The following is a 22,723-nucleotide window of genomic DNA, read 5'->3' as shown; positions in this document are numbered from 1 at the left end:
TCTTTCTTCTGCATCACCTATGCACTTGACTCTATTCCCCTAAAGCCCTTTGATATTTAGCCTTCCTCAAGCCCCAAAGAACTTATGTACCACTCCACCTGTAATTGATTTTAATTGTCTGTCTCCCCGTCTAATCTGTGAGTTCCCAGAGGGCAGGGATCTTCCATACCTATTCTTTTGTATTGTGCTCTCCCAACCTCTTAATGCAGTGCTCTGCACACAGTGAGTTCTCAATATGTGTCACTGATAGACTGAACTGGGCTTCAGAAATGCAATCTTCCACAAAGACCCTTCTCCTCCACCGCCCCGCCAATCCCATCCTTCTTCTATAGTTACCTAAATGAAATCCAGTACTGTTTTAGAGACTTTGTGTATACATATACTGCGAAGCAGCTGGCAAACAAGTACTGTATTATGAAAACTCTCACCCATTTAATAAATTCCCAACACAGATAAGCTAGAGGTAGACAACTGAGTCACCTTATGCATTTGTCGCTCCATTAATAGCCTACTCCTACATCTGTATCATTTCCCCGAAGAGATTTCTCTTCCCCCATCGCCCAATCACTGAAAGTATTCATTAGGAAGAAAAAAAAATAATTTGTTCCACCCCTGCCGAACTGAGGCAACCCGAGGCCGACTCTCCAGAATCAGAAGGCTCCCAAAGACAGTCAGTAACATGTTCTTCCTTTTCTGGCAAAGATGGACCATTTCAGTTGAGGGCAGAGGGCAGATCCTGCTCCAAGCTGCCCACCGGGCCACATGGCTATTGGATGGGCAATACCAGGGGTACCCCCCACGATGGCAATGCTGTGCCAGGCAGCCTACAGAGGGTCGGAGAGGCGGGGATAGTCTTTCCCTCAGGGCTTACCTCGGCCAGTCCTCCTTGGGCCCAGATGCCCTTCCCAAACCTACGCTTAGGGGGTCTCCCCTCCTGGCCACCCAACACCACCAAGGACACAGAGGGACTAAAATTATTTGTTTATATTAAATGTCTAGCTCTCCCTCTAGACTGTAAGCTTGTTATGGGCAGGAAATGTGTCTACCAACTCTGTCGTACTGTACTCTCCTAAGTGCTTAATATCGTGCTTGGCACACAGTAAATACTACTGATGATGATGAGGAAGAGGGGAGTGATGAGGGGTGACCTGTGCAAAGGGGAATACCCCCATAGCACCTCCTGAAGAGTAAGGGAGGAGGCCTTTCGGTACCTTAGAAAGCAGCGCCACCTCTGCACAAGGACTGACTGACCGATTCTCCCTTCCCTCATGCCTTGTGCTTCATGCCAGCGGCCTTGCTGGTGCCAGGGAAGGGAGCTGCAGCCAAGCACAGGGCAGGGCACACAGATGAATGGAGCAGGAAAAGAGGCACAAGGACAGAAGCAAACTGGGCCTCCCCTCCCCCGCGACTCCCCAACACATATATCCAGAATCTCCTGCTCGCTGTCCAACCCAAGAAAGGGCCAATGATAAGGTGAACTCCAAGCTGAACACAAGCTTCCCACATGTGGACCATTAACAACTTCAGATTCTGCCGCGAAGAGATGGGCGAAGTTTTGAAAAGCTCCACGTTCTCTTCGGGTCCAGACGACAAGATGAAATGGTGAGGCTTGTTTCTGGCTCGTTCTCCTTTCGGCACTGTCCGTGCTCGCCCTTTTATTTCCCCAACAGGGATCGGCCCAAAATGGACAACCCCGGGTAAGAGTTTAGTTAGCTTAGCTTAGTTCCCACAGGGGCCCAGGAAGTGTGTGTGGGTGTGTGGGAGGGGTCTGAATGAGTCCCACTGGAATTCCAACCTTACTTCTGATTTTCTGCATTCTCCCCAAGTGCCAAGCTCAAGGATGTGCAGCGCTCTGCCTCACAGGCTCGTAGAAGACAGGAAGCCTCAGGTCTGAGTGCCGAGGGAAAGGTGATGCTTTGAAACACGAGACCCCCGGAACACTACCTGCTCCGACACGGCTGCACCCAAACCCACAAAATGGTCTTTGGCAACGGCTTGTAGCCCAGCCTCATTGACAGAGGCGCCCTTCGTGGGCCCTGGCCCAGCTTCAGGTGGGAGTCTTTCCACACTGAGCTGACCGAAAACACGAACTCGAAATATGCGAAATGAAATCCAACTTGAAAAATCCTCTTGTGGTGAGCCTCACACAACCTCAAGATACTTGTTACATCCTCTTTATCAACCAAATAATGTATTCTTCACAAACGCATCACACAGTTAATTTAGCCTGTCTGTCTACGTGAAAACAAGATGCACCATATTTGCACCGTTGAGTCTCGGGGGCCACGTTTCAATTATTCTTCCTACACAGCATAATGACTTCTAATTAAGCTGTAATCTTGCCGAGAGAATTTTACACATTTCCTGTAAATACACCGATCGAGGCGAGAGGGTGAGTGGTTGAAGCAACTAGCACACTCCCCGGCCCCCTGAGCTATCCCACAATGGCAGAGAGGGCCTGCCACGGTTCGGCTGGCAGAGGGTGCGCCCGGATCACCCCTTGCCAGCCCCACCTATGCCACACCTTCCTATCTGTCACTCATCGAACCCTTCTGCCGGCCATGCCTGGGGGCAGTGGGTCAGTCCCAGATGCGGGGAGCAAGGCGCCCCTCTTACTGCGCCCTCGGTTGGCCCTCCCTTTGGCTGCCAAAGACCCAGGTTCCTCTCCCTGCACCCCACCAAGAGCGATGTTTACTCCTTCCAACCTGCCTGGAGGTAACTGGGAGCTGCCTTGATCCCTGGGTCTCTAATGCCCAGCAAACCAGCTGTTCAGTCCCTTCCTGTTGCCCAGAGCCTCCTCCACTAGCCAAGGATCCAGGGCATAAAGTGTTTCTCCACCACCCCAGCAAGGGTCTATCAAGACCCAGCCCCGCTGGCAATGATGCTGGACCAGAGGAGTGTGGAGGCACGGGAGGAAGGGGATGTGGAAAGGACAGGGGATAACATAGAGCAGCCAGGGACTAGGACCCCACTATCACCAGACTGGTCCATCGCCAGGCTGTCTTTTCGATACAATACTTAGCAGAGCCCAGGCCCCCCATGATACAGCCCCTGCCAGAGGGTCTTCGGGGAGCCCAGGAGGCCTCACGTGCACATGGGCTTCCATTCATTCAACTCATTTATTTATTGAGTGCTTACTGTGTGCACAGCACTGTACTAAGCACTTGGGAAAGTACAATACAGTAATAGAGCCAATCCCTGCCCACAACAAGTTCACAGTCAAGAAGCCACTTGGAACCGACCGACCCAAACGAGACAAAACAATGGAGAAAGCAGAATGCCAGAGTTAACCCATCTTCACTCCACTTGTATTTTTTGTTCAAGTTCCGAGGCCTCGCTTCAGGCAACCGGACACGGTACCCACCTCGCAGAACAGTGTCAGCTTGTCATCCGGTAAAAGGCCATTGGCTTCATCGAGCAAAAAATCTCTTCTGATGAATTTTTTAAAGCCCCAGTCCTTGCCCTGCACAAACCGATATGCTCTTTGGCTCTCTGGGAGAAAACAGGAGAGAAAGCTTCAGGTAGGAAGCCCTTTCGTCTACGGAGATCCAGAAGAGAATATGGGAGGGTGAGGGGCATAAGAAATGTTCAGAGTGCTGCCGACAGCCCCGCCGGCATGGCCCACGGTCCCCCCGAGGCTGGAATGGATCAAGCCCGGGAGGTGAGCAACCTCACGTGCTGCCTGGGGTCCCAGACCCTCTTCCACACTGGGAGAGCACCCACACCCAAGGCTACTAGGCTCCTGCCACAGCTCATCTCCAGCCTAATAATAATAATCATGGCATTTGTTAAGCACTTCCTACATGCAAAGCACTGTTCGAAGTGCTGGGGAGGGATACAAGATGATCAGGTTGTCCTACGTGGGGCTCACAGTCAATCCCCATTTTATAGATGAGGTAACTGAGGCACAGAGAAGTTAAGTGACTTGCCCCAAGTCACACAGCTGACAAGTGGCAGAGCTGGAATTAGAACCCATGACCTCTGATTCACAAGCCCGGGCTCTTTCCACAGAGCCACGCTGCTTCTCACAACTGATCGGCGGCCAGGGTGGCAAACGCTGAGAACGGAGCCCTTGGAGGTGGCCACAACCCACATGGGGGAGGCCAGGCCAACAAAAGACCATGCTGGACGTTGAGGCGGCCCGGGGTGATTAGGGATTGGAACAGGCTCAAGGCCCCGCAAGGCCCCTCGCCTGGGGAGTCAGGCCACCCTTGCGGGGCCACTTACCCATTGCTTTCGTTTCTTCCCTTTTAGCATTAAGAAGGGAAAACTTGAATTTTGCTCGGACTTCGCTTTTGGGGCAGCTGACTAAAAGCAAATACAATGACAGGTAGTCTTTACTTTCATCATCCAGGCCCTTGGGGTTTACTCTCAGGCACCTAGAACACATACACACACAAACCCACACAGAAGAACATAACAGATTTGCATCGACAAGGGTCAGCTCCACCCGACGACACCCTCCCAGCCTAAGCGCCGACGTTTCCCGGCTGGCGGCCTGGGCCCCACCCCCAGAACCCGCTCTCTTACCCGGGGTTATCGATTTTGAGCCGATCCCTGTTGGGGAAATAAAAGGGCGAGCGTGGACAGTGCCAGAAGGAGAACGAGCCAGAAATGAGCCTCACCATTTCATCTTGTCGCTTGGACCCGACGAGAATGTGGAGCTTTTCAAAACTTCACCCATCTCTTCACGGCAGAAGCTGAAGTTGTTAATGGTCCACATGTACGAAAACTTCACGACCTTCACCTAAGCAGCAGAGGGGAAAAACTGTGTCACCAGGGCCGTCTTCGTTCTCGGCCATGTTACTGCCCGGCTGTTGTCACTCGCCCCTCAGTGCATTATGCCGAAGCCCTTCTGAAATACACATTTCCTCCGACAAGTCCTCTCATCACCCACACCTCCCGCCACGCTCCTCACTCCCAATTCAGCCCCTCTGTGTCTCCTAAGGACCTGGGTACTCCCACCCACAACTGGAGGTGCTCAGGTATCTATCACTGAACTACAGCACATTCTCCTGTCTGTCACTCACCGAGCCCTTCAGAAACCGACAACTCCTCCGGGAGCTCCACTCTCATCCCCCTGCATCACTACCACTTGAGCATTTCTGGGAATCCTAAGCACGTGGGTATTCCCTCCCCCCCATATCATTTAAGTACCTGTCAAATTCCACTACCTCTTCCTGTCTGTAATTCATTTTAGCAGCTATCTCCCCAGCCAGGCTATAAGCTCCTCAAGGGCAGGAATTGCTTCTACTAGCCTCTTTGTACTCCCCCAAGTGCTGAGTACAGTACTCTCCCCACAACAGCGCTCGGTAAATGCCCTCGGTCGACGGACTGAGAGGCAAGGAACCTTTTCCGGGCAGCTGCCCGCTCACCTGGGTGTAGCACCAGCTTTCTGCCACAGGGCCGCTGGACATTTCTCCGGGAGGGGCAGGAGTCGGCACCCTGGACATGGCCCCCTGGAGGCAGACGGGCAGGATCGGGATGGCAATTCACATGCCAGCACTTCCCCTAAGAAGAAAGTCAGAAGGGACAGGTTACTTTCAAAATGGTTTCAAAAGGAAATACAGCCTAAGTCAACTACGAGTTACCAATTTAGTTTTGGCAGTGCTTTTAATGAATGTGAATCAAACCAAGTAGCAAAAAGAGCAAGAGCGCAAACCTTTGGGGGCATCAATTCTGAAATCTGAAAGCCTCAGGCTCGGTCAATGCACATGCAGTTAAGACTCGAATGACTCCTCCTGCAGGCCTCAGTTCTGCCCATCAACGGAGAATGTACCAGCCTAAGACCCACTCCAGCCATTCTCCTGGGCACGGATGGCACTGGCAGGACCCTCACCAATATGATGCACAGATGGAAGGACCATGGGGTACCACAGATGCCTGTCAAGGTAGACAAGAGGTGCTCTCCAGTGCACTAGTGGGACCAGGGACCCTGGAAAGGATCCTGTGCAGGGCAGCTGCTGGGTCATCAGCCTCAGCAGAGCCGCTTTGTGTGTGTATGGGTGTGTGTGTGCATGTGTGGGCACCCATGCATGTGCATGTGTGGGCACATGTGTGCACAGAGTATACTGAGACACTGGCCTTTTCCTTCTTCCTCCCTTCTCCGCTTGGCCACTACTTGGTATGCTCTACTCTCCCCTAGCCCCAGGATCACTAGCTGAAACCCACCCTGGGACCACCCGCCAGCTACCCCTGAAATCCAAGGGGTGGGGATCCAATGCTGCTGGCCAGGAAGTCCTGGGGGGCTCTCCCCTTGTCTTCAACTCAGTAGTGCTTTATGCCAGATTAAAGCATGGCTGAGTGTTCTTTGATTTACAAAGTCCTCCCAGACCCCAGCAGTGACCAGCAAACAGGATGGCAGGTAAGCAGCAGAAAGAGCCAGAAAGCTCGATTCTCCTTACCATGAGGGAAAGGATTCCTGTGGTGTCCCATAAACTACAGAGCTTAATTCCCAGAGTCTGCAGCTGGGCACACAAACCGGATTATTGGTGATTCCCACAGGACTTGGGCTGTGAGTGCCCACCCACAGTGGGAAGCTAGAATGTTTGCAAATGTGAGAGCTATAAATAACACCGACTTCTCCTCTGAAATCAACTTTGCTTCCTGTCTGAAATGTCAACTCAGCCAACTTTTTTCAACGTGGTATTACAGGGCTTAGCAGCACACTAAATTGAATACTTCCTTTTTATTAAAAAAAAAACCACAACCCAGCGCACAGTTTACATTTTAAGAGAAATCTTTTTACAAGGTGGCAGTCGATTACCATGAAGCTTCATCACCAGTGGCCAAAGAAACCATTCCGTAAGGTACCCAAAGGAGCAGGTCAGAAAATGCCAAAAGAAAACTGGCACTCCCTCTATATTCTCCTGCCTGCAGAGGGAGGGCCTTCATATTATTGAATACACTTGTCAGTCAATATGACTGACAGTTTTCAAAAAGAAGAGGGAAAGCTGAATCACATGTAACCGTTCCTCCCCGTCCCCTACACTGCTCTGGGGGTGGGGGGTGCTGAGGAGGGGATGAGCTGGGTTACGTCCAAGGAGGGGCTGATGGCTGGCTGGGGAGAAGCTTCTCATCACTCACATGATGAGAAGAGGGAATGGACTCACTGTAGGCCGGCTTGATGCTGTACCCGGCTCCCAAGTTCCCTGGAAGTGGGGGGCACTCTTTCTACCTCTCTCCCTCATCCTGCTATTTTTAGAGTCTAGCAACACAAATCTTGGAGCTAGCAAACACATTTTGAGACTCTCCTCAGCTATGAGAAATGAGATGAACAACAAATCACTTAAAAAAAAAACCCAGCTGGTAGGTACAGATGAGAACATTTCAACAAAGTCAAAAACTGGTATTCTCCCATTGATGGAAACAATCACCCACGCAACCACACTAGATCTAGTTTTCGGGAGGCTGATAACCAGACAATCAATCAATCAATGGTAGTTGTACAGAGCACTGTATTAAGCGCTTGGGTGAGAGCAAGCGCTTAGTACAGTGCTCTGCACACAGTAAGCGCTCAATAAATATGATTGAATGAATGAATGAATGAGTAAAATACAATGAATTAGACATGGGTTGGATTATTGCCCACTCACCACCAGTTGCTCGATCACCAGTGATTTGTTACTAGGTGGCTTAAAATGTACATTTCTGCTTGGAACACTTAATTTATAGTTATGCATAACAAACAGCAAATTAGGATACATTAGATTGGAAGAAATTATTAATGGTCGGATGAAATAAAGAATAAAATTACTGAAGCATAGTTTATAGCAATGTAAAATATACAACTACTGTTACTGAATAATAGGGTAATGAGCTAGGAAATTGGCCCCTTGAACTACTTTGTAAAATTAACCCAAAATTACACATTGGTTTCACCTGGAATCTTCCTGAGCTTCAACAATAAATCCTGTTATTGTGTCAGAGTTAATATTCATAATGAGGAGAGTAAACTTTTCTAAGTAAACATCAGCTACTTGCTGTTTCTTGTGGAAACCAATCACATGAACTATTTTCATCCCCCCTTTGCTTGCATGGCATAGTGACTAGAGCACAGGTCTGGGATTCAGAAGGTTCTAATCCTGGTTCTGCCACTTGTCTGCTCTGTGACCTTGGACATGTCACTTCACTTCTCTGGACCTCAGTTCCCTCATCTGTAAAATGGGGATTGATACTGTGAGCCCCACGTGGGACAGGGACTGTGTCCAATCAGATTTGTTTGTATCTACCCAAATGCTTAGCACAGTGCCTGGCATAATAAGCACTTAAATACCACAATTATTATTATTACTACTAGAGACACTGTGGCAAATCCAACTACGTTTAGCAGAGAATTCGCAGGTTCTCCCCTGAAAAGTTGGAGTAATCATTTTAAGACATCCATTGTTAAATCTCATTTTATAAACACCAAGTGGAATGCAATTGGAAAAAAAAAAGGCCTATGTTTGAGTGTCTGAGAATCCAGGAGGCCCCAAGAAGAGAAACCAAGGTGAAGGAAGCAGGCAAACAACAGTAAGAGGAATCAAGGAAAGGTCTCAAGCCAATTTAAACAGAGATAAGCCAAAGGCAGTGCATTTAGGCATAGGTCAAGCATTCCATTAACAGGATTTTTACCGGCGTGCTGACCTGTCTCCGAGCAGGGTACAGGGCCGGGCCGGGCCCGCCCCCTGGGCCCTTGGGAAGGAGGTGGTCAGCAGGGCGGCAGGGACTCTATTTATTTTTATATTATTTATTCTATTTATTTTATTTTGTTAGTATGTTTGGTTTTGTTCTCTGTCTCCCCCTTCTAGACTGTGAGCCCACTACTGGGTAGGGACTGTCTCTATATGTTGCCAGCTTGTACTTCCCAAGCGCTTAGTACAGCGCTCTGCACACAGTAAGCGCTCAATAAATACGATTGATTGATTGACTTCCGCGCACCACCACGGGGCAATTTAGTGTTCATTCCCGGCCGCCCACCAAGAAGCTGCTCCACTCACTCCAGCCTCAATCTCGATTTTCTTCCAGTTACAGGTGAACAGTGTTTAAAGAAGATACAATAGAGGGACAAGAGCGTTACATGCTACTTGGCTATACATGGATAATGGGATACACAGATAGGGGGTGGGTGGGGGAGAAGGAGCGGAGAGACACACATTCATTCTCATTCATTCTCTCTCTCTCCTCCAATTACAATTTACAGAATCCAGGGATCTAGCCGGCCTTAAGCACTCCCACCAATCACTAATTTACATTCTAATTAACTGTCTCAAAAAGTCAATTGCAGGCCCTTACACGACCTAATTGTCTCTCGTAGAGCACAGCAGGTAAGTGTCTTTTTAAGTCTTGGAAATCACAGAAAACTAGTCCATTTCGGCGGCAGCTAATGATTTCTATTTACATATTCTGCCAGTTGCTACAAGTCCGATTGTTTCCATACAATGCCAGTAATTAACTCTGCACAACAGCACCAGACAATCCCACAGGTATGACTCCACCGACGACGGCTCCTAAGAGTGCAGACCTAAGTGAATCTCACAACCAAGAAAAAGGAGCAAAGATTGCTATCTGTTTGGAAACACCGCGATAACAGCAATTTTCAGGAAACGCACAATCATATCATCCTCGTTTCTACATTACTTTCTTAGCAAAGCTCTCAGGCTAAGATGAGAAGAAGGGTGGCTCAGTGGAAAGAGCACGGGCTTGGGAGTCAGAGGTCATGGGTTCTAATCCCGGCTCCGGCACTTTTTTTTAAATGGCATTTATTAAGCGCTTACTAGGTGCAAAGCACTGTTCTATGCGCTGGGGAGGTTACAAGGTGATCAGGTTGTCCCACGGGGGGCTCACAGTCTTAATCCCCATTTTACAGATGAGATAACTGAGGCCCAGAGAAGTTAAGCGACTTGCCCAAAGTCACACAACTGACAAGTGGCAGAGCCGGGATTTGAACCCCTGACGTCTGACTCCAAAACGCTGGCTCTTTCTACTGAGCCACGCTGCTTCTCCACTTGTCAGCTGTGTGGCTTGGGACAAGTCACTTCACTTCTCTGGGCCTCAGTTACCTCATCTGTAAAATGGGATTAAGACTGTGAGCCCAATGTGGGACAACCTGATTACTCTGTATCTCCCCCAGTGCTTAGAACAGTGCTTGGCACACAGTAAGCGCTTAACAAGCACCATCATTATTATTATTAATACACCCCCGGGGTAAGGGCTTACAAAAGCTAAATGGCAAATGGAATTCAATTTGCTGAGAAGACCCTTTACTATCCATGCCTTGAATTTTGTCTAAACAAAATCTGAGGGATCATCATACACACCCTGGGGCAAACGGACTCACTTTTAGGAAATGCAAAGGATTCTGATAGCCGAGAAAGTGTTTTCTACCGCCCGTGCTCTGCCAGCTAGGCAACTCTGCCTCCCGAGCACTATTGGGAATCACTGCCCACAAAATCCAGGAGGGTGGCAGGCAGAGTTGCCCAGTGGGCAGAGCAAGCATGCGAGCAGGAATATGCCCTCCAAATGAGCGGTACAATAGGGATAAGATTCTTCTTCTCCCTTCCCTGAACACTGGGAGCCCCGTGTGGATTATTTTATACCTAATCTAGTGCTTAGCACAGAGTAAATCCCATTACTATTAATATTAATTAGCTGCTTACATTCTATGTTCTAAAATGATGAACAAGTCAGAGACCATCCATGCACAGCATGGGGACCACATATCAATGTACCCTTGGAGTTTAGGTTGCCCTTCCTCCCACCGACCCCAACCCTCCACCCACCCCAGAGGGAATACTGTTTTCTTCAACTAAAACAGCAGAGGCATAAATTATTTCTCATTGTGAAGCTGGAGGCTTTCGACTTTGAAAACTGGCTCAATCAATCATTTTCATTAAGCACTAATGGTGAGAAGAGCACTGAACTAAGCGCTTGGGAATCCATACCACGCTTCCTGCAATCCTCCAAGGATTTAGGGAGTGCATTTAGGCACAGGAACCTTCCTCCTTCCCTTCATCATTCCACCCAAGATCTTCCCTGTCCCCATTCCACCCAAGATCTCCCCTGTCCCCCATCCCCTTGCTGGAAATGGGGAGGGGAACGAGGAAAGAATAACCGAACACTGTGGGGACCCAACGTGAAGAGGGGGCACTTCTGGCCACACAAAGCCAGGCTTCTGCCAGGTGGATGACCATGGCCCATCCTCTGCCTGGTCTTCTGGGCCTGGGTTTATTGGGGCCACCCTCAAAGGAAGTGTATGATGGCAGCGACTCCTCCTCCTCCTTTTCCAACAGCCATGGGGTTGGTAGGCAGGCCCCTGGCGCTCCCATGGCATGCCCATCCACAAGAACCCTGTCCTCCCTCTCCAGGATGCCTGCCATCCCAGAGCCGGTCCACTTCATCGCCACTCGGGAAGTCAGTAGTTTTGCCCATTCGTCTAATTCGGCGACCCCCTCTTGGCTTTAGTTTTTACTCCTTGAAGCCAAGCTTCCACTCCCACTGCTATTGGACAAACACAATGGGCATCTGCTTGTCCCTCACATTAGACTGGGAGCTCCTCCAGGGAAGAGATCAAGTCTCCTGTTTTTATTTTACATTCCTTAGTGCCCAGTACAATGCTCTGCCCACAGCAAGAGCCAAGGCAACCAAGAACCAGGTTTGCAGCTGTGCAAATCACTCAGTTCTCCAGCTCCTGGTCTCCAAACGGGCCTCCCCATTGCTAAAGCACAAATTTGGAGTGCTCAACTTAGTATGGAAGAGCCCGCCCGCCCCTCATGGTCACCCGCCAGGCACCAGGAGTGGGGTGACTGAACATGGGCCAGGATGACTGATTTCCTTCTCGAAGAAAGTTCCCAGGTCCTGGCTACTGGCCAGCTCAGAGGACCAAAAGACCTGGCAGAGGGCTCGTTGCATGACTGAAGATCTGGCAGGCTCACACACCTTCACGGAACAACTGTTACCGGTGAGAAAACCGGCTTCTCCTGACATGGAATGCTCATGAGGGCAGGAAGACTGAAACCATGGCAAATTTTTGGAAAGCTCAGGCCAGCCCTGGCTTTCATTAATTCATTCAGTCATATTTATTGAATGCTTCTGTGTGCGCGCAAAGCACTGTAGTAAGCGCTTGGGAGCGTACAATATAACAATAACGGCTGAAGTCGGAATCTGTGTAGGTGGCCCCTCGGCTAGTTCAGCCGTCTGAAGCTTATTCTTGGGGAAGGGCCACACTCCCCTGAGCACACGGGTCCCATCCACCTCCCTCACATGGTCACCCCGCCAGTCTACGCTTCCTTCTCAACAAAAGAGACCCTCCCATTAATCAACAGATCTATCCGTGTACCAGTGTATATACACACACTTCTGCCCTTCACTCTCTAGATCGTGACGGGGCAGGGAAGGCAGCTAACAAGGGGCGCTCAACTCTGAAACTTGGAGCTTCTGCTTCCAGAAGCATCACAAAACTTTTACTAAGCCTGTCTATTCAGAGACAAAAAAAGCCACTTTTAGCGGTCCGGATACTGACCAGCCCAGGGAAGACCAAAGACAGGGGGTTGGACGATACTGATCGATACTGAATGGAGGCTCAGTACAGCCAGGCATCCCTCCCTTGCAGCAGAGTCCTTTCTGGCCAGAGTTTCGGAGCACTCCCTGTCCTCCTCCAGGTTGTTTGTGCCACCACACAATCCACAATCCAATCCACACAATCCACAGCAGCTCTGTGCGCATACACGCATGGCACACTAATCACTGAATAAAGTGAAAAATCGGGCAGCCTAAACTGACATTTCTTTGGTGGATGTAAGTAAAATGCCCTATATTTTCCCAGACCAAAACTAATTCTGTTGATTTAGAAGTCAACCTGCAGCTCTGGCAGTTCTGAGCCTGGGCCTGGTGCCAAAGGAAAGTTTGGGGCCCTCTAGAGTTTTCCCAGAATTATCCCAGAGCAAGGGGGCAATCTGATGTCAGCACCGAGGCTGGGATGTCCCTGCCCATTCTCCGTCCCCACCCAGCCTCCCGGCTGAAGCCCATCTGCCTTCAAGATGCCAAGGTTGGGACAGGGTTAGAGGAGCCCAGGGGCCCTTGCTGCCTCCCATCCGGGTCACTTATGGCAAGAGGAGACGTAGGTGAGCACAGGGATGGGAGTGCTGCATGGCTGAGCCACCAAATGGAGAAGCAGTGTGGCCTAGTGAATAGAGCACAGGCCTGGGAGTCAGAGAACCTGGGTTCTAATCCTGGCTTGGCCACTTGCCTGCTGTGTGACCTCGGTCAAGTCACATAACGTCTCTGGGCTTCACTTCCCTCATCTGTACAATGGGGATTAAGACTATGGGCCCTATGTGGGACATGGACCCAGGGACGTGTCCAACCTGATTACCCTGTATCTACCCCAGGGCTCAGTAGAGTGCCTGGCACAGTATGCACTTAACAGAGACCATAAAAAAAGCCCCCAAAACAGCAACACTCAGAAGCAAGTGAGCAGTAGTCTCCTGAACTAATGGACTACTGTATCAGCTTCCTCATGGACCTCCCAGCCTCTCCCCTTGAGTTCTCACCCCATGCTGCTACCCAGACAATCTTCCAGAAACCTTGCCCAGCACACTCCTTCCTGTTCATTCATTCATTCGAATTTATTGAGCGCTTACTGTGTGCAGAGCACTGTACTAAGCGCTTGGAAAGTACAATTCGGCAACAGGTAGAGACTATTCCTACCCAACAACGGCTCACAGTCTAAAAGGGGGAGACAGACAACAAAACAAGTAGACAAGCATCAACAGAATCAAAATAAACAGAATATACACATCATTAATACAATAAATACAATAATAACTATGTACAAATATACACCAGGGCTGTGGGGCAGGGAAGGGGGTAGATCAGAGGGAGGGAGGATGCCGTCCAATGGTTGCCCATCTCATTCCACAACAAGTAAAGATTTCTGACCATTGGGTTACCACCAGCTGTCCCCACTTTCTTCGTTGGCTGTCCGGTCCGACTCCTCCCCGGCCCACCCCCTGGCTGCACCCCGCCCTAGTTCTGTCCGCCTCTGACCCCTTGCTCATGATGGCCAGGGGTAAGGCCTGGAACTCCCTCACCCCCACAATCAGATAGACCCTCCCACTCCACCTTCAAAGCCTTCCCCAACTAATTGTCACCACCTCGAATCTCACCATCCCTGCAGCTGCCATCCAATGCTTAGAACAGTGCTTTGCACATAGTAAGTGCCATCATTATCATCATTATTTATGGATTTACTTATACCATCTTCAGCACTTGGTTAAAAAAAAAATCCATTTTCTCTACTCTGATTCCACTGCCCGGGGAATACTTCTACGCCTGCCCTCCTCCTACTCTACCCCCGCCACTGGAATGTAAGCTCCTTGTGGGCAGCGACTGTGTCCTGTACTTCAGCTGTGTTTCTGAAGCCTTAGCCATCCAATGTGCTGCACTGAGTAGGTGCTCAGTAAATACCAGTACTACTGACTGCTACTGCCAGCTCCCCCAAAGGCACAGCTAGTGAATGAGATCCAGTCACGCTGCTCCTTTGGCCCACGCTCCTTTGGCGATGGCTCTGGCAGCCCTCACACAACTCTACACGGTGCTAATACCCCCACCAGCTGCCATTCCCTTGGTCAGTTTTGTCAGCCCCAGGCCCTTCCTATCTTGGTGTTGGGCTCTAGATCAGGCCTGCCACCACCATGCCTGCTTGTGGGCAGGCACCACCTCTACCAAATCTACTGAGCCCACTGTACTCTCCCAAATATTTAGTTCAGTGCTCTGCACAAAGTAAGTGCTCAGTACATGACCACCGATTTACTGATTGATTGGAGATGAAGGATCATCACCTAGGGCAGCCCGAAGTTCTCCAGCTCGACTGGTGATCCAAAGAAGGAGCAGAAATGGCAAGCCTATGGACTGTCGCCCCTCCTGAGCATCACTGGACTCTGGGGGGAGATGGAGGCGGCAAAGGAGATGGTCAGGGCTTTCTCTGCATCTGTTGGCTTGTGCCCTTGGCCTGGGGCACTCCGACTCTTTCCTGCCCAGACTAGTCGATGCCGCCCAGAGGGGGCTGTGGAGAAGCTCCCAGGACTCTGCAGCTCGGGAAAGGCAGGGATCCAAATGGCGCCTGGCACAGTGAAGAGCAAAGGCAAAGCGTAACAAAGAGCTTTGTCTTTAAATCTGCAGCCACAGACACATCCAGACAAGGCCTCAGTCAGCCCCATACCCTCAGGCACGCCCCCTTCCAGACAGGGCTCCTGTGGGCCCCAACCCCTCGAACCCGAGGAGCAACAGGCACATGGCAACACACGACACACCCACTGTGTGGGGGGTTCAAGCTGAAAACTATCCCTTCACACACGTGAACAAAACTCCAGCTTGCGCGCACGCACCCAAACACACACACACACACACTCACACACTCTCTCTCTCTCATGACAACTCCAATGAAACTCATGTACTCAACAAAAGCAGCATCTCTGGGGCATGTTTCGTACCCACAGCACAGTCCTTAGTAGAATGAATTCTCCAAACTCCCACTCCCCATGGGAAAAGTGACCCAGCAGGCCTGGCAGTTGGAAGGGCGTGCGCCCCTCCATTAGAGAAGCAAAGAATCCGGGAACACAGGGTGAAGGTAGGCAGACAGGGAAGTCGTGTCCCGGCAAGTGGTTTCTGGCCATTGTGTAACTGGGGATTTGCAACAGCACTGCAGACACATCTGAAAGAGTTATTGGTCTGCAAAACCTTAAAACCAGCCTGTGATACTCACTCTTTGCCTGAGATATTCACTCTTCCCAGACATCCGGCCTCGGCAGCGATGCCTTCTGGGACACATTCTGGTAGCTTGGACAATAACAATAATAATAATTTTGGTATTTGTTAAGCGCTTACTATGTGCCAAGCACTGTTCTAAGCGCTGGGGGAGATACAAGGTAATCAGGTTGTCCCACATGGGGTTCACAGTTTTAATCCCCATTTCCAGATGAGGTAACTGAGGCTCAGAGAAGTTAAGTGATTGCCCAAAGTCACACATGGGATTAGAACCCATGACCGCTGACTCCCTAGCCTGTGCTCTTTCCACTGAACCACGACAAGGACAACACCAGTTTCTGAGCTAAAAATTATGTGTATGGGTGTACATACATGCACACACTAGACTGGAGCTCCTTGAGTAGGGATTGTGTCTAGCTCTACTCTCCCAAGCATGTAATACGGTGATCTGCATAGAGGAAGTGCTCAGCAAGTACCACTGATTGACTGATCAACTGATATCCTTCTCGGTCAAGGATTAAACTGCTGATAGCAGAGTTCCCTCATGGCTTCTCTATTAAGAAGCAGCATGACCTAATGGAAAGAGCCTGGGACCTGCCTTCTAATCCTGGCTCCACCAGTTGCCTGCTGTGTGACCTCAGACAGGTCACTGAACTTTTCTGTGCCTCAGTTCCCTCATCTGCAAAACGGGCATTATATAAATACCCATTCTCCCTCTTAGACTTTGAGACCCTGTGGGACAGAGACTGTTGGGACCTGATTACCTTGAATCTACCTCATTGCTTAGTACAGTGCTTGGCATATAAGCACTTAATGCCACAGTTATTACTATTATTACTAGCATAGGTAATAATAACAGTAATGGTATTTGTTAAGTGCTATGTGCCAAGCACTGTTCTAAGCGCTGGGGTAGATACAAGGTAATGACGTTGTCCCACGTGGGGCTCACAGTCTTAAGCCCCATTTGACAGACGAGGTAACTGAGGCACAGAGAAGTTAAGTGACTTGCCCAAGGCCACACAGCAGTGGCGGAGCCAATTACAACCCATGACCTTCTGACCCTCAGGCCCATGCTCTATCCTCTGTGCCACGCTGCTTCTCTAGGTCCAAAGACACTGCCCCCGCCCGATGCAGCCCTGTTTTATCCACTGGTAAGGAGGCCCAGGGGAATGGATAGGACAGGGCACCCCTGGCCCTGACGTGACCTGCCCCGCCACCAACACTCCACACTCTCGACCAACGTACTCCGAGCCGCCTGAGCGCCGATCTCCTGGAAGCGGCTAGTTGCTTTTGAGCGGTCGAGGAAAATGGTCAAGGGATCTTGGTGCCGCCTCCCACGCTTCTTTTGGATCTGTCTGGCTGCAAGGATCGCATCCACTGAGCCAGATGGCAGTGTTGATGCTGCACTGCGTCCCAGGCCAACCGACCGCTGAGATTCTTCTACAGCCGCTACAGAAGAGTCCTGGCTAGGATCTTGCTGGCAATGGAAAAGGCCCCCTTGATCATTCATTCAATCGTATTTATTGAGCGCTTACTGTGTGCACAGCGCTGTACTAAGCGCTTGGGAAGTACAAGTTTGCAACACATAGAGACGGTCTCTACCCAACAGCGGGCTCACAACAGAATCTTTCGCCTTCAATTAATCCTCCAATCAATCTATCTTTCTTCTTGACGATGGTGCCGTCAATGGGTTCCTTTGGCGTCTACTCAGGGTTCCGCGTGGTGAGGAAAAGCCATGAGCGGGTTTAAGAGGTGTGCTCACGTCTGCTTCCTTACTGTTAGGCCTGGGGAAGGGGAGCCACCAATAAGGGTGCTTTGCCATTTGTCCAGGCTCAGATGGCCATGACAACTTCCTCAGCAGCAGGGAAACCGGGGCAGGGAGGGGTCTGGGCACCCGCCCAAGGAGGTGAGTTCAGGAGAATACTGAAAGGCTGCCACCGGCGTCTCAGGATTTCCTCCTGGCCTGTGATGAGGCCAGTGCCCTCTTCAACCTTGAGGGGCATCGGGCCATTGTGCTTCTTTAGTGATGAAAAGCGGTCCTTGACGTGTGCCACTGATTACACTGAATTGAATCTATCCCAGTGTGTAGCACAGTGCTTGACATATAGTAAGTGCTTAATGAATAGCACAATTATTATTCATACTATTAATATAGCATTGTCAGTTTTGGGTGACAATGGGGAATTAAACATGCTCCCAATCTGAAGATCTACCCTGCAGAGGGAAGGTCTACCCTTCACTACGTCAGCTGGCCTATGCCCACATTCAACGATAAACCCGATCACTAAGTAGCAAGGCCAGATCACAGGAAATGAGGTCCTGGAACTGTGGAACCCGAGACAGCGCCTGCTGAGATCCGGCTGCACCAGATGGGATATGTGAAAATGGTGCGAGCAGGATGCCCAGACGGCATAGTATAGTGACCCAAAAGGGAGTATGTGATAGTGGCTGTGCCGGATGGAACTGAACAGATGCCTGGACGATACAGGGACACGCAATGGGCCAGGGAAGAGGGCAATGGCAAGCAACCGGCACAGGAGCGGGGCCATCCCCAAAGCAAATCTCTGGGAAAACTGGGCACTGCATGAGGCAAACACATTAGCACAGCGAAAGACTTTCTGTGCACAGAGTGCAGCATGGTGTTTGTTGTACTTCCACACTTGCCTACAAGGAGAGGATCTCCACACCAGGGGTATCATGTACGTACACACACACACACATTTTTCCAAGCAATTAGTACTGGGCCCTGCCCTCAGCAAGCTCACAATAACTACAATTACAACCCACAAACGCCTTTTCTCCCAACTCGCTTTTCCCCCAAAATACCAATGGAGACTCGTTTTAAAATGATCTAAAACAGCACGCTCCAATCCTGAGCACCTAGGCCACATATCTGGACCTGTGGGTTTCTGCAGCTGTCCCACCAAGCTCCTGAGTAAAGACCCACCTCCTCAACCAAGCTGGTCTCCTTTCCCACAAGTCTTTTCCCCAAAGCAAAGGGAATTCTTGTAGCCCAGGCCCCAGTCTAAAATGGCTCCCAGACTTGGGGAAGAGACTCAGAGCCAGGGGCCTCCTGGTTGAGAGGGTGGAGAGGGAGCTGATGGGAGCGGAGGGACTGCCACGGGGGGAAGGGGGCGAAGAAAGGAGCAAGAGTAGTGGAGGTGCACTTTCTCTCCCGAGATGGAGGTGCAGAATACAGGGAGCAGGGGGCTACTTCAGAGCTAGAGACCAGAGCTATGACAGTCCCACTTCCTTGGCTCCCCCAAACTAAAGTCCAGGTCAGGAGGTAGCGGGAAATGGAGCGGACTCTCCCAAGCATGCTTAGTACGGTGCTTTGCACACAGCAAGCACTCAAAATATACGACTGAGTGAATGAATGCGAGCCATACTGTTACCCTGAAAAGACTCTATCTGGAATTGTCTCATCCACTGCAGTCGGGGGTGGAAATCAGGGTGGCTATTAAGCCAAATTCATTCATTCATTCATTCAATCGTATTTACTGAGCACTTACTGTGTGCAGAACACTGTACTAAGAGCTTGGGAAGTACAAGTTGGCAATATATAGAGACGGTCCCTACCCAACAGTGGGCTCACAGTCTAGAAGGGGGAGACAGACAACAAAACAAAACATATTAACAAAATAAAATAAATAGAATAAATACGTACAGGTAAAATAGAGTAATAAATATGTACAAACATATATACATATATACAGGTGCTGTGGGGAGGGGAAGGAGGTAAGGCGGGGGGATGGGGAGGGGGAGGAGAGGGAGAGGAAGGAGAGGGAATAATAATGATGGCATTTATTAAGCACTTACTATGTGCAAAGCACTGTTCTAAGTACTGGGGACGCTACAAGGTGATCAGGTTGTCCCTCCGGGGGCTCACAGTCTTAATCCCCATTTTACAGATGAGGTAACTGAGCCCAGAGAAGTTAAGTGACTTGCCCAAAGTCACACAGCTGACAATTGGCGGAGCCGGGGTTTGAACCCATGACCTCTGACTCCAAAGCCCGTGCTCTTTCTACTGAGCCACGCTTGAACATTTTTATAAAGCATCTTCTGGAAGGCCTGGGCCCTTGGGTTTCTCTAAAAAGCGATCTGCATGAAGCCGATTCTCCTCAAGCCGCTGCCATCGTTTCGGGGAAAGTGAATACTTAGCTGGCAGTGGAATTATCCTGGCATTCACCATGGAGTTCAGGACAATGTGCAAGATGAGGCACCAGGAAATACCCGGCCTTTGGCATCTGGATGTCCCAGGACGTTTCGAATGGCAACCGTACCTGGCCCTGCTTTTCATCTCTGGCCAGTGGACTGCTTTGCGAGCACAGACAAGATGCTCGGGTGCAGAGAGCCACCACTGGACCCCTGTTACAGCAGAAAAAATGCTGGCCCAGACGTTGCCTTAACCCAAAGGGTCAGTCAAACGCCCATGATCACAGGATGCAAGGCAAAGCCGGCCTCCAGGGGTGCAGCCCCCAACCCCATTCATTTTTCTCTCTGAAGGAGGGGGCACTGCTAAAATGGATGATTAAGCTCTCCTTTGGGCCTGCTATGGCTACAGCCCTCAGTGCCATGCCCAGGCAGGTTCAGGCCCAGCTTTCCCAAAACCAAATCAACCCGACCCAAAAAGCCTCACTGACAGGAGCCCTAAAATATTTCTGAGCACAAGCAGACCCTGGAAGCCCAGGACACTCTCTTGAAAAAGCCACTGGGCACCACCATCCCAGAAACCCTTGCATGGAGGGAGAAACTTGTCTTTGGCTCGGGGAAGGCACCCTGGTAGAAACAAGATCGAAAGCGGCATCCGCTCTAGGCACTGGCAAGCCCACACCTTGGGCAGCGAGGTCTGTTTCCAATTGGTCTCTTAGGACCCCAATTGCCCCAAAGTGCCTGCTCTTCCCAGCCTTTCCAGAGGGCTCAGGTGCCTTCCCTGCAGCTGCCTTCTCCCAGCTTCCTTTACTCCACCTCAACTGTGGCCGTCCTTCCTTTACACCAGCAGCCTCGACCAGAAGCCACAGCGATACTATCTTTTATGGTTCTTGAAAGCGTATCACACACACAAAGAAGCACTTTTTTGGGTCAACTTCAACATACACCAGTTCTTTCTTCCTCCGAGGTGCACAGCTCAGAACTGTACACTGGGCTAATACTTAGTATTAAGTGTTTTCGCCTTGAACATCTTAAAACTCAGGATCCCGGATCCACTTTCTTTCACGTTGCGTATTAATCAGGGCATGAGGTGTTGCTGTAATTGGTTTCCAAGAGACTTTAATTCAACGTGTCGGAGTCCCGGGATAGCTCCCTGCAGTTTGGACTTGCCCGGGCAATTTCTGAACAAGTTTACCTTCACTGTTTTGCACTCTGTGGCCCCAGAGGACAAATGTGTTCACTTTCCAGGGCTTCCTGGCCAGCACTCAGTTTGTGAAAATTCAGCCGGTTTGCATCCTATTTAAAGCCGTTAATTGCTCAAATGATAAAAGCACCAGAGAGAACTGGGGAAAGTCACTGGCCCTAAAGCTAAAACTACCACAGTGTTTTCTTCCTCTTCAGTCAGCCCCAGTTACTCCAGGTTGCTTAAGAGGTATGAGCTAAAAAGCAACAACCTGACAGAGAAAGTCCAGCAAAATCCTCCCGGAAGCATTTTCAAGATTTCTATGAAAGAAATCCAGGGGTGTTAAAACAACACCAGGGCGCCAATTCATGGTGTCTTTTCAGTTCAGTCCATATCTCCCCCAAAACTTCCAGTGGTTGCCCATCCACCCTCAATAATAATAATGATGATGATTGTGATATTGGTTGGGCACTTACTAAGTGTCAGGCACTTACTGTCACGCACTGTATTAAGTGCTGGGGTAGATACAAGTTAATGAGTACCCACAGTCTAATAGGAGGGAGAACAGGTATACAAGTTAATGAGTACCCACAGTCTAATAGGAGGGAGAACAGGTACTGAATCACCATTTTGCAGATGAGACAACTGAGGCACAGAGAAGTACAGTGACTTGCCAAAGTGTGGCAGAGCAGGGATGGGAACCCAGGTCATCTGACTCCCAAACCTGTGCTCTTTCCACTAGGCCACTCTGCTTCCCTTCTAGGCCACGCTGCTTCAAACAGGACTTCCTTGCCATCGGCTTTAAAGTACTTCTCCTTCCTTCCTTCCCTCGCTGATCTGCTACAACTCAGCCTGCTTTCTTCCCTCTTTTAAAGCCAGCCTACTCTCTGTACCTTGATCTCATTTACCCTGCCGTCAACCACATCCTCCCTCTGGCCTGGAACTGCTTCCTCCTTCATACAGAGCAGATCACCACTCTCCCCACCTTCAAAGCCCTCCTAGAATCACACCTCCTCCAAGAGGCTTGCCCTGACTAAATCCTCATTTCCCCTACTTGCTCTCTCTTCTGTGTCACCTATGCACTTGGACCTCAGCCCCTAAGCACTAAATGTTTGTACAGATTTATTACTCTATTTATTTTACTTGTACATATTTGCTATTCTATTTATATTATTTTGTTAACATGTTTTGTTGTTGTCTCCCCCTTCTAGACTGTGAGCCCGCTGTTCGGTAGGGACCGTCTCTATATGTTGCCAACTTGTACTTCCCAAGCACTTAGTACAGCGCTCTGCACACAGTAAGCGCTCAATAAATGCGATTGAATGAATGAAAGAATATTCACCCCAGATTCAGCCTGAAACACTATGTACTAATTATTACAGTCTGCCATTTCCTCTATCTGTAATTTTAGCCTCAATCACCCCCTGTAGACTGTAAGCTCCTGAGGGCAGGAATTACACCTACCAACTCTACTGTATAGTACAGTTACCATCTACAGTTACACAGTTACACTCCCTGTACTGGTTACTCTCCCAAGCACTTAGTACAGTGCTCTGCACACAGTATGCACGCAATACATACTATTGAATGAACTGAATATAGTGAACTTTTTTTAATGGTATTTGTTAAGCACTTACTATT

The 22,723-nt window shown here is 49.8% G+C and overlaps 1 protein-coding gene across 2 annotated transcripts in view; it reads right to left on the bottom strand.

Annotated features, from left to right (window-relative positions):
* The window catches only part of SPOPL (speckle type BTB/POZ protein like), a 39,027-nt gene that overhangs the window by 11,015 nt on the left and 5,289 nt on the right, over window positions 1–22,723 (bottom strand). The window contains exons 1-5 of one of the 2 annotated variants that reach the window (XM_038751216.1): window positions 14,823–14,895; window positions 5,376–5,511; window positions 4,626–4,747; window positions 4,228–4,379; window positions 3,365–3,492 (exon numbers count right to left, since the gene is read on the bottom strand). In XM_038751216.1, the coding sequence (XP_038607144.1) occupies window positions 3,365–3,492; window positions 4,228–4,379; window positions 4,626–4,747; window positions 5,376–5,453 (480 nt within the window). In that variant the 5' untranslated portion in view covers window positions 5,454–5,511; window positions 14,823–14,895. Of the gene's footprint in view, window positions 1–3,364; window positions 3,493–4,227; window positions 4,380–4,625; window positions 4,748–5,375; window positions 5,512–14,822; window positions 14,896–22,723 lie in introns of those variants that run through there. The other variant, XM_038751215.1, reaches the window with a different exon arrangement.

Source organism: Tachyglossus aculeatus, chromosome 9, assembly GCF_015852505.1.
Source record: "Tachyglossus aculeatus isolate mTacAcu1 chromosome 9, mTacAcu1.pri, whole genome shotgun sequence".
Taxonomy (NCBI): domain Eukaryota; kingdom Metazoa; phylum Chordata; class Mammalia; order Monotremata; family Tachyglossidae; genus Tachyglossus; species Tachyglossus aculeatus.
This window is presented reverse-complemented; position numbering and strand designations above follow the sequence as displayed.